General features: G+C 40.6%; 1 protein-coding gene across 1 annotated transcript in view; it reads right to left on the bottom strand.

The window, feature by feature from the left end:
* Window positions 1–1,046: 1,046 nt before the first annotated feature.
* helz (helicase with zinc finger) overlaps window positions 1,047–12,756 on the bottom strand; it is a 56,626-nt gene continuing 44,916 nt past the window's right edge. The window contains exons 26-34 of the mRNA XM_029454336.1: window positions 12,046–12,091; window positions 10,792–10,979; window positions 9,748–9,952; window positions 9,557–9,639; window positions 8,949–9,447; window positions 7,888–8,143; window positions 6,746–7,550; window positions 5,566–5,857; window positions 1,047–5,401 (exon numbers count right to left, since the gene is read on the bottom strand). Of these exons, the coding sequence (XP_029310196.1) occupies window positions 4,902–5,401; window positions 5,566–5,857; window positions 6,746–7,550; window positions 7,888–8,143; window positions 8,949–9,447; window positions 9,557–9,639; window positions 9,748–9,952; window positions 10,792–10,979; window positions 12,046–12,091 (2,874 nt within the window). The 3' untranslated portion in view covers window positions 1,047–4,901. The remainder of the gene's footprint in view (window positions 5,402–5,565; window positions 5,858–6,745; window positions 7,551–7,887; window positions 8,144–8,948; window positions 9,448–9,556; window positions 9,640–9,747; window positions 9,953–10,791; window positions 10,980–12,045; window positions 12,092–12,756) is intronic.

The raw sequence follows: 12,756 nt of genomic DNA on the forward strand, positions 1-12,756 counted from the left end.
CAGACTCAATGCATTGCGTTACTTTGCTCAGGGTACTTTTATGTATGCTGTGAGTGTTTAACTCTATTTACTGCTTTGAATTATCTTCTTATATTTATTTCTTATTTGCTCCCAAGTCCGCTACACACCACCGGGGTTGCAGCTGAAAAATAAGACCAAATATTGTCAGACACGCCGTAAAATTAGACCAAAGCAACACATTCATTTAACGGAACACAAATATATAATTATAGTCAGATACACATGTATGGGGCAGTGATAGAAACCTATTCATTTACGCATTCACACAGTTGGAGATTTCTTTGGCAGCTCTTCTTCCTGCATGTCAGTTTACACAGAGTTGCCTGGATTATGATTTTATATATTTTATAACTTCATCGTATTATTTTACGATAATACGATCTACCGCGCACCGAGCTGTGATTGGTCGGTTAGGGTGATCTACCTCGGTAAGAAGTGAACCACTGAAAACCCAGCAGGGTGAACCCTGAAGTTACCAGCTAACCCCACAATCCTGCTTCGTAGTACAGGCCAGTCTAGGATCAGCAGTCCCCCATTTCTTCCTCCTCTCACTCACTGGCACAGTTTCTTGCACTACATTTTATTTTGTTGGTTTCTTTCAGTCGCACACAACAAGGCTACACTTTCATACATCAACTCACTAACACTGCTGACTACGTCAATGAATATGATCTTCCTAGTTCAACTGTGTGCAGTTCCCTTCTTCTGTCATGATTTAAGAGCTGCTGACACTGTAACCATGTTCTAGGTAGATGATGGAAAGCTTTTGAGGTTGAACCAAGCTCGACACTGCATTTGTCATTGTCCCAGTGTTAATGTGGGTTTTCTTCGGAGGCCATAAAGTCTGGTCTTCTTACTGCAAGTGCTGACGAGCCCAGAGCCTTCAGGACTCTCTAGGTGCTTACAGTGACTTCTTCAATCTACGGCAACGCCCCTAATAACTCAATATAGGTACAAAGGATTCTGTATAGTACTGCTGTGTAATGCAGAGGATGATTGAAAAAGAAAAGACAGAACTCGAGCAGTTTCAATAAAAACACTTTAATAGAGAAACAAATAAAAAAGAAAATAAACCTTTGAAACACAGTCTAAATCCTTTATTATAACCACCACCAATTGAAATGAAGAAGAGAAAAACAGATCTATTCATTATTTTTGTACCCACGAGGGAGGAACCAATGGGACTAGGAGGCTGGGAGAACAGGTGTGCCATTGATTCACTGCAGCGAGGGAAGAACAGAGGAGAGCAAACAGATAACAGGACGAGATGTGGCGTTTATAGAAGGCTTAACACAGTGCTCTCTACTGGCTGGGCAAAAGGTTGCTCCCTTTCCATGTGCCACACACAAAAGGCAACACAGAACTTTTTTAAGAAAATAATTCATATGATGATATATGGTTCAATATTGCGTGGTGAAAACATTTAAAATCCAACTTCATTACAAGAGTAAAGAACTTTAGTTTCGTAGTAAAGATCCTGTCAAACTCATTTTGGAAACAAAGACAAAAATGAAGATTTAAAAACAAATCAGCAATGACGAAGATTTGGAAATAAAATCCCTTTAAAAATGTCTTTGGCTCAATCTCTTCTGCTTCGAAAATAAATAAAAGTGAAGAAGCGGTGAAATATTAGTATTGCACAACTTCAGAGATTAGCCAACGACTGCTTTTGGGGGAAATGATTCCCCCCCAAAAAAACACGTCCAAAGCTTTGTAAATCCGACACACACCAGGGAGCAACCTCAGCTTTAGCCCTGCTAAGTAACTGCAGAAAAAAAGAACTTACATGACCATTACATATTTGATTGACATGTTAGTAAAATATTATAATAGTTTTGTTGATAATGTCACAAGTTATTGTACACATCAAATAATATACCAAAATTTGACTCTGTAGGTTGAACATAAGTCTTTTTTTCTTTTTCTTTTTTTTTTTTCATCCACAAATCAATACAAACTGATAAAAACAGGGATAAAAACCAGCCGGGTCACCTCAACATGCATGAAAACAAAAACATCTTCACATAAAAAATACCATGTTGATTGTTTTATAGCGGTGAGAAAACAATACAGGACAAATCCAGCAACATATACTTAAAAATATGTATTGTACAGTGAAAGAAGTCGTCTTATAACAGCTGCAACAGAAACTCTCCTCTTTGTCAAATCAGCCAGACACCATCTTAAGAAAAGAAAATCTAAAAAGTTACAAGATGTTGCAACTACCAACCGGGTTTGTTGTTGTCCATTTCTAGAATTATTAGAATTTTTTTTGTGAATTTGCATAATTAAAAAGGGCATACCTCTTCTTTGAACAGTTTCTACAAAATTGAGGCGCTCCCAAAGTTCTTGTTTGTAAATACCTAGAAAATGCGTATTTACAAGTATGTGTAGTTCTCCGCTAAGTCAAAAAAGTCTGGACCTATGAATTACAATGTCAAAACTTAAAAACATACAAATAAAACCATGAAGCTCTCCGCTGACTGTTAAAAACACATCAAAGTTGGGCGTGGGGTACTAGCTTTCTGAGGGAGTGACATTTTAAGAGATTTAACAGCAACGAACTGTCGTACGCCATGAAACGGCAGGATGATTTCATCACAATTTTAATCAATTTGCAAAGGGGGCAGTGGTATTTTAACAATTAAAAGGAATTACATATAACAGGACCGAGTACTGGACGACTGATTCCAGTATTGCTTTCCTCATAAAAAAAGGAAAAACCTTGGCAGATTTAGTATCAGCATCTTTTTTTTTTATTTGACCTGCAGGGGGCTTCAGTCTGTACGAAGTGAAATTCATGTGTGGCCTCCGTGTGTGTGTGTGTGTGTGTGTGTGTGTGTGTGTGTGTGTGTGTCAACGAACAACAAGCAACTCACTGACTGGAATTCAAACACGAATGTCCCTGTGTTACGTTCATCGTGTGTTTAAGGTTGTGAGAGAAGAAGGTAATGTGGACGTCGCAAATGTAAAGCACGGTCAGAGCTTTTTCAATTCAGTTTAAAGGGAATAAGATTAATCTACCGCTTTAATATTACTATATCAATCGGATCAGACGGGTAAAGTGAATAATGTAATTCTCTGAATGACCAGGAACAACGGACGAGACATTACCGATTCATTCTTATTATGCACAGGCTAAACAACAGACAAACGTCTTTGAACAGCTTATTGTATAGCTACTTTTACGGGTGATACTTTTTTGGTTAAATCTCAAGCAGTGTTAAAAGGGATGGGGGAACCGTTTGCTTTGAATGCCCTGAAATAAGAAAAGAATATTAAAGATTTTTATGGTAAATGATCCAATGTTTTTGGTAGAAAATATTAGCTGATGGGTGAGATACGTGATTATTGTTTATTATGAGGTTTATATTACTCAGAAATTAAAAGATTGTCTTACAGAAAAAAATGACAAATGATCTTTGGGCAATCTGTGTTGCATCTAAAAAAGAAAAAAGGCATCTAGAAACTGGGAGAAGTCCGAGAGACCAACAGTATTTTAAGAGCACAGTATGTTGTTTGCTACGGTGACAAGATCCAGGCAATTTCTAAATCAAAGAAAAAGCCACAAGTGTGTGCATCATTAATGTGTATTTTCAAATGTATTACTATGAATCTATTCTATTTACTTCAGATTTAACCAAAAATGCATTTAGCATGTTCCGAAAACGTCTGACTGGCAGTGTTGATCACACCCTCAGTTTCAACTTACCCATCAAGACACCACTCTGACCTCACCACCCTCTTCACTTTCACAAACCTTCAGAGTACTGCAACCTTTTCAAAAAAAGCTCAATGTCAATTAGTGACAAAAAACACATTTCATATCTCCAGCAGATATTGAAACAATTTCCACGGTGAAGATTTGTTGACACAAAAGAAATAAAATGAAATAAAATGACTGAGCATCGGCCACAAGCGAAGCAGTTTGGGATAATCTTATCATAGAAAGTGATGTCTGGTGTTCTCTGATCCTTAAAACAAACAAAGGAGGAATGACGTGGTTGTTGCTATTCTGACATTTTTACACTGCATCTATTGTTGCTGATGAGACATTGGTGAAAAGTAAAATATGCAATCAATATTTGTATTGTTATTTTTCAGAAAACAAATCACATGTACTACTAAATCACTGAAGATAATTCCCAGCTATTCCCAGGATGTCTAAGAATTAAGGATCAGAAGCCAACAAACAGAAAATAATTCATAATGCAAATGCTAGCATGATACAGGAATTTAAGGACATGTCTGTGGCATACAATTCAGTCTTTTATTTTCTTTATATTTACAGATTAGAGGAAAATTTATCTACTTCTATACACTGTTCCATGTAGTTTCTGTCAGTTGACCACTTAGCTTTTGTCTGTTACCACAACTACAGTAGTATGAAAATCAAGACGCAACGTCCACTCAAAACTGAGGAATACAAAATGATAAAAACGTCAACATACTTATTTAGTAACCAACAAAACCAACTTCAATAAGGAAAAATATGCAGGTAGCTAAGTGGTCAACCAAATCTCGCCTTTTTAATTTTTTTACTTTTTTTGTTTTTATAACTTTTTTTTTGCATTACGTACATATACAAGTGTAGATAATATAAGTATATATTCATATATACATAATGAGTATGTATATATACCAGTAATGCATTCATTATATATACTTATTTTCTTCACAGATATGTGAAACAGGAGAAAAAATTACTGTTACAAATAAAAAGATAAAATGAAACAAAATGCAGAAAAAAACCTAAAGATAGAAACAATTTGTAAATGCACTTTGCACTATTTGTTTTTTTGTGTTTTTAGAAAATGTTTTCCGTTTTTTTTTTTTTTTTTTTTTATATTTCATCACTTATTATGTGGGAGGGGTGACACTCATTTAAAGTAGGAATAGTACCCATTGCTACCATTTGAACTTCCTATACTCAGCTCTTGTAGGAGGGAGAGAGGGTCGCTGTTCTTTTTGACCTGTTCAGGGCGAACAGCTCGGGGTTTGGGTGGAGCGCGGAGGGCGCTGGCATAGGACATGGTTGGTGGTTTGCTTAAATTTGGAGCCCCCTGGCTGGCTTCTGTAGGAGCCTGTGGTGGTGGCGGTGGCGGAGGCTGCTGCTGCTGCTGCTGCTGCTGCTGCGGCGGCGGCAGCGGCTGCGGCGGCTGCTGCTGCTGTTGCGGCGGTGGCGGCTGCTGCTGCTGCTGCTGCTGCTGCTGCTGCTGCTGCTGCTGCTGTTGCTGTTGCTGCGGCTGCTTGTTATTAGGCATGAGAGGAGGAAACTGTCCAAGGTGCTGAAGGGAGTTGAGGGGGTGTGGGTGTGTCTGCTGTGCTCCTGTGGCCTCGGCCTTCACCTGCTCCTCCGTCTGACGAAGGGCCTTGGAAGCTGCCGGACACAGAAGAAAGACAAGAGTAGAAGATAGGAAAGGTGCCCCAAAAAGATAAAAGGTAAATTAGACTTGCATGGAACATAAATAAATAGATCTCAAAACTAACAAAACAGCTTGCTGTAAAATAACATAATGCAAAATCATATTTGCCAAAACTTACCCAGTAGGTCCCGGTGCTGAGCGAGTGTGCCGGCTCCGTTACATGGAATGTTCTGGAACGGACCGGGACCCCCACCATTGCTGGGCCAGACGTCATGCGAGGGGTAACCGTAGGGGGCATGTGGGTGCTGATGATGCTGTATGTGCGGATGCGGGTGATCCTGGGGGTCTGACGTACAGGGCTGGGACTGCTGGGACAGGGCATTGTGGGCGTTGGCTGGAGACGAGTCATCTGGGTAGGTAGAGGATATGCGGCGCTGATAGAGAGGCCGGCCTGGACCCCTGGGTTCATACTGCACAGACAGAAAAGATGGATAAGGAAGAGAAAAAGGTGAGATATTAAGTCAGACAGAATGGTGACCTTGAAAATAAAAGTGTCTTACAGCTCTCAGGAACTAGTGGTCCATACACAACAAGCACACCAGCAGTTCAGTGATGGAGGCATAAATAAAAGACCATTGCTGTGCACAAAGCACCTCGTTATATAAAGATCAAAGTACCACAGCATTTATATAACTAGTACAAGGGCATTTATCAAATCATACTTTCCACAAACAAATATAAAACAGAGATAAGATTAAGCAAATCAAACAACTTTATGTTGTACATACATGTAATACAGCACCTGAGCTACACATCTTAATATTCACTCTGCATCTGAGTATTTGAGAAAAACCAGACTCGGCTAATCCCATTATAATATTTACAAGTGCACCAGTGTGGACAATAATTGAAACCATTTGGGATGGTAGACAGGTGCCGCCACATTCCCCCCCTTTACAGAAATTGTCAGACAGGTAGAAAGTGACAAAGAGTGATAAAACACGACGCATTTTGAAGCAGACATTTATATTTGAACATTCAGTGCTGTGAAATAAAAGAGACCACTATCACTTTTGCAGTGAATTCTACATGTGAGTGCTGAACAAGGTGGCCACATCCTTTGTGAACCATAAAACACTAAGCAGGATGTTATTAGATGTACTTGTAGATGTACAATGTAAAAAGATGATTATTCTTTATATTATATGATAGCATATTCCTGAAGTAGTTTTAGTCTGCACTGAAGCCAGTGTCCCCTTAGACCTTTTATTTTAGAGATGTTAGAGATTGAGGATACTTTGATAGAGGATATTTGGATATGGACCCGAATAATAATCCAAATACATGAATAGACTTACCTCATCTACATTGTGAATGGCTGTGGCTGCTGATGTTCTGGGGGACAGTGGGTGGTAGGACTCCTGGTCTGGACCTTGACCTTGTTGGTGGTGTTGCTGCTGCTGCTGTTGTTGCTGCTGCTGTTGCTGTTGTTGTTGTTGTTGTTGTTGCTGCTGCTGCTGCTGTTGTTGTTGTTGTTGCTGCTGTTGTTGTTGTTGTTGTTGTTGCTGCTGCTGCTGCTGCTGCTGCTGTTGTTGTTGTTGTTGTTGTTGTTGTTGTTGCTGCTGCTGCTGCTGCTGCTGTTGTTGCTGGTGCTGATGGTGAAGTTGCATCAGGTGAACTTGCTCCTGCCTGCTGGGGTGAGCCATGATGGGCATTCCATAAGGAAGACCGTGGCCCTGGTTCCCTAACAGGTGGTTCTGCTGTGGTGGGCTCGCTGACGCAGCTCCACCATGAGGCCACTGGGCCTCTTGCAGAAGGTATTTCACTTGTGAGGAAGGGGGACTGGCAGAGTGGGCTGGTGGCTGATGTGGGTAGCTACCAGTATTATACAGGGGGTTCCCCGGGTGCTGCTGCTGCAGAGCTGGGTTGTTGAGAAGGTTATCGTTGAGGAGATCGCGGCCTGCGTCATGGGAGTAAGGTCCTGATGGGAAAGGGCCGGCATGATTGGAGGTTGTGGCTAATGAGGATGAAGGGTCACCTGAGGAACGGGACTGGGACTGGCGGTACTGGAGGAGACGAGATTGAGGTGGGGGCTGCATCTCAGCTGCATCCCTCGGTTCAGGCTGTTCCTGTGAGGGCATCTCTCTCAAGAGGCCCGGGTACCTGGGAATTGAAAATGTATTTCTTTAAATCTGAACTCAGTATCAGGTTTGTAAGAGGCAGCAAGGACAAAGAAAACTATTTGGGCACAACAATAACAAGGGTTAATAATAACTATGGGGCAGCAAACAAAAACAACAAACAGCAATAGTTACGGTGTAGATCCAATTTTAAGCAGTTATCTTCTTTTAGTTACTCTACTAGTTAGTCTACTGTACACTAAATATAAAATCTTACATAACACGGTCACTGACAGTTCAATAGAAAAACTATTTTCTTTAGTAACAATTTACCAGACCATCAAAAATGACAAGTAAAACAAACGGGTGATTAGTGTTACCTGGTGAAAGGTGGCCCAGTAGTAGCAGAAGTAACAGCTTCATCCTCCATATTGGCACCAAGGCCCCAACCAGCTGCCCGGAGCAGCTGATGGGGGAAGCGAGCCATGCCAGGCTGAGCAAGGTGGGCGAGCTGTTGGGGCAGAGGGTAGGCAACGCCGCCCTGGAGAAAGGGGCCTGCCGCCTCGCCCCACTGGCCCAGTCGGGCCGCCTGCTGCTGCTGGCTCAGGGCCTCTAGAGCCAAGGGACCCTGGAGGTCTAAAAAGGGGAACCATGTGATTAGTTTGATAGTCACTGGCGTTATTATGAATCTATGGTCTAATGTAGTGTACAGTTAAGTTTAGGATCTCTTTAAACCGTTTCAATACAAGAAAGGAAATAAATATAATTGCTTTCATTTTCTTTTATATGATAGAAAAGCATTTGATTCTTTATGATAATAAGCCAACAGAGTTTATATGTTAAGTCAACTCAGATTTCAGCCAACCAGCATTTATTTGCAAATGTATATCATCACAGAGACCATAACTCTTATTCTGAGAAAAAACAAAACAAAGAATAATGAAAAAAGGCACCATAATTTAGGAGCATTACTTTTACTCATTATTGCCTTTTAGGTTAATGTATTGTGCTATTCAATCTATTATTATTCTTATTATAGACAATAAATGGAAGAAAACAGTGTAGTGTGTAATAAACACTAGCTTTAGTCCCACAGACCAAATACCAAAGGGCATCTGGACTAACTTTTAAGAGTGGGTGGAGGCAGCTGTTTATTAGCCTCCCAGAAATCAAATGATCTTGTAAAATAAGTCAGACTTTCAGGATAGGAACTCATTTCAAACTAAGTATAAAAGAAATTGACCTCTTTTTTAAAATATGTTTGAATTACTTTGTGCAAGTCAAGACTAAACAGCAATCAGTAAGCTGGTTTAACAACAGAAGTGAAATCTTCTGCATTAATAAAATAAAAATAAATCCAAATAAAAATAAATAAATTAACATTTCACATTCTAACTTTAAGGATTTTCCTAATGAAAAACAAATATGATGCTCCACTTACCCAAACTATCTCCCAGGCTTCCATCCTGTCCGTCCTCCCCAAAGCTGTTGACCCTGTTATGCTGCGACATGCCAGGGTGGTGGCCCCCTGGGTGGCCCATTGGAGTCCTGATGGAGCTACTCATCTCCTCCACCCCTCCAGGCTCCGATCCATCCAAAGTGGGAGACTGGACAGCCCTGTGAGGGGGTATGGGGCCACTGAAGAATGAAGCGTTGTGGCTACCACCAGCGTAGGCAGGGCTGAGCTGTTGCTGTTGACTCTGTGGGCCCATCCCTGGGTGTTGAGGCTGGCTGACCCGATAAGGAAGCCTGGAGACTGGATACTGTGGGGGGAAGGCTCTTCCACTCGCAGGATGTGGAGGAAAAGCTGGGTTGGGTGGTGCTAGGTGATAGTTGAGGGGTCTTTGTGCAGCTGAGGGATCTTTTCGATGGAGCAGCGCGTTGGGAAATCCACCTAGCCCGTCTGACTGGGAGTCTAGACTTCGACTGTCTAAATCTCCCTGTATCAAAACATTAACACCATGAGCAAAGACTTGTGGCTCTACATGAAATAGACAAGTTGCTTATGGTTAAACAATAAGAAATGAAACATAAATGTCAACAACTTGCCTGTTTTTCCTTCATGTCTGCGGTTTTCCTCTCTGGTGTGTGAAGACGGCTCTGTTCTGACTTTGGACATCCTTCTAATTTCCCTGAGAAGAAATCAAAAACAAACATATTGTCATATGCTTGGCAGAAAAATTACTGTAATTTGTGAATTTTGGCAGTTTCTTGATTTAGAAATTAAAAACAAGGCGCACCATTTCTGATGGGGTCTGCCTGTAGCTCTTTGTCAGGGCTGGGCTGGCCCATCCCGAGAGGAGAGGGGTGCCCAACCCCACTGTAAGGGATGGGGGAGCCTCGATTCTGGGCCTGCAACAGATTGAAGTTGTAGGCCATGGCTGCCGGGTGGTTCATGATACGAGGATCCACAGCAAAGCGATTCTGGTAACCTGGCCAAGGCAACTACAAAAATAAAAACACAGATTGACGGATTATTGATCAGGACGCCATGACAGAGGAAAGGGAGGTAAACACATACTGTGGATTATGGACAGCACATTACCAATAATGGTCATAAAAAAGAGAAAACATATAAAACCAAATACCTGAGATTTAGTTTTTTCATAACCCTTTAAAAAAATATTTTTTTATGCGGTATACTAATGGTGAGAAAAGAAGAGAATCTCAAACCATAAGTGGAGCTTTTAAAATATTTAGATTGTCCTATGAGAGCAAACCTATGAGATATTATTTTGAACACAGCCACTTCTTACACTTCTGCCTTTTGTTCACACAAATGAAAGTACAGTACACCCGCCAATTATAAATCTGAGGAAAATACAGTAATTGCTTGATCTGATATTTATCAACCTGGGCTGGCAACTTTGTGTGAGAAAAAAAAGATTTTCACATATTGCTAAATAAATGTGACTTCACAAACTGCTCATATGTTACACATTTTCTTAGGAGGTGTAATCTCAAACTTAAATATTTTTCCAAAAAAACAAAAACAATTTGATACATTTGTAGTTTTTCTAAATAAATAAATACAACTCTGTTCTTTGTATGTTGCACTTTTGTTTGAAGTTAATGTACTTGCAAGATTCTTGCTGTTCGAAGTTGTATCCTCATGATTGTTTGCACTTATTGTAAGTCGCTTTGGACAAAAGCGTCAGCTAAATGAACTGTAATGTAATTTAAAATATAGGACTTTGGCATGAATTTCACATTGGCACCCATTGGCTATATACACATTCTTACATATGCTGTCAATTTAGTTTTACTAAAAGCAGGAAACTTACAGGCAGGGGCATGGACATGACCATGTTTCCACCATACACCGCTGGGACGTAGAGGATACTGGCACCTGTGTGAGGATCTATCCTCTGCACAGGACTTGGTGACTTGCCAATGCCAGCTGGTGTGCCACCCAAGGGTGGTGTGAATGCCCGAATAGGGTTTCCCATCAACACGGCTGGGTTGGGTTGCGCTGCAATGAGAGACGATGGCATGTTAATACAAGTAAACACAAATGGTTCTTAACCTTAATGTGACGACACACTGATAGTATGCAACACAACAGCCCGAGGCATAGCTTAAAACATGTTAGCTAATAACCTGTATGACTAACTGAGAGGACGACAACATTTGAATAGCTAATAGCAATCATGTATTAAAGGCAGAAGTGATTTGCGCAGATTTCATTTGATTTTATTCCTTCAGTTTAGGCTAATGTAGCTGGCTGACAATTTGCAGCGGCTGAAAAAACTGATTGTCTTCCTGCAGTAAACCTCGTATTAACAAGTCCTTGCTGTGTTGTTCAAGGCTGCATCACACTGATGGCTTTCAATAGCCTCAGGCCTTCATGCATCCATCTGGGCTGCTGCATTAGACTGGATCATATCAAGCTGTGGAGATGTGAGCTTGTTTGTGTGTAGGGAGACAGAGTAAAAGGGAACCATGGAAACCTGAACAGAATATAAAAAGATAAAATGATAGGGACATAAATACTATGTGGATGGAATATATTTCTGTACATGCTTGTATGTGTAGACATTGTTATTGTTATACCCGAGACAATTTCAAGTTTTAAATTACTGCTATAAGGACACTGACTTTTTGATGTGGCGTTTATCAATGTTGTACTATTCCTTAGTAGTATAACCCTTTCTGGGATAAGTCAAATTTGACTTGCATTTGATTCCTTTTTCCTTTATCTACATCAAGGCAAGTGAACAGTCTCAGGAATCCTAAATGAGCTACAACATATAAACCTTAAAAGGTCCCATGAAATTGCTTTGATTGTCTATGGTTCTACTTCTGCCCCATACGAGTGCAGGATGAATTACTGACAGAAAACTGAAAGCCAGAGAAAAAGTCTGGATTTCAGACACAAAAAAGGAAGAAAAAGTGCACGTTTGACATTTTTCAAACGACAGTAAGACATAACCAGGAGCACAGTGTAAAAGTATAAGAAAGGCATTTTTCATAAAATGTTTCCCTTTAATATTTGGATAATCAACAGTTGTAAACATGGTCAGTAAGGATTCACTCACCATATCCTTCAGGGGGAAGGTGCTCCGTGTGGTTTGGATGTTTCCCCTGTAAGACAAATAAATCATTAGAAAGTCATGAAGCACGACTAAGAGTTCATTGAGGCCAAATGGAGAAGAAAAGTGTCGAAGAGTGAGGGTGTACACCAGGGGGATTCAACTAAATTTCTAAGAGGTCCAGTTAGAGAAAATTTCCACGAGCAAAGGTCCGGAGCATCATAATGTCTAACTTGCGTTATGAATTAGTGTGAGATATATTGAAGCAGCCTAGTAGCTGTATCAACGTCAAATCTAATAAAGAAAGTACAATTTAAAAACATTTAGACAATATTTATTGGGCTCTGAGTGCTTATTTTCTGTGCCCTCAGTTCAGACTTGAGTGGGTATGTTTGGTCAAAAACGTTGTGCTTTGTCTCATAGTGGCGTTTCACATCACCACTGTTAATGAGCACCACGGTCTCTGGAGCACAACACCAGCGTCTCATATGCTCAGTGAGAAGGATGAACATGAATGAGTCCATCCTGGGTTGAAAGCTCTGTTGACTTTTCTCTTCTTGGAGAGCGCCATGAGTAGTTATTGTTTTCTCCCTCTCTGACGCTCACTCGTCTCTTCGTCAGTGTTTCTCTCCCTTTCTCCGTCTTCTCTCCCTGTATCGCTAACTCGTCTTTCCGTCTGTCTCTCGCCTCTCATCTGTCTGTATTCAGAGTCGCAAT

This window comes from Cottoperca gobio, chromosome 1 (genome assembly GCF_900634415.1).
Source record: "Cottoperca gobio chromosome 1, fCotGob3.1, whole genome shotgun sequence".
Taxonomy (NCBI): Eukaryota; Metazoa; Chordata; class Actinopteri; order Perciformes; family Bovichtidae; genus Cottoperca; species Cottoperca gobio.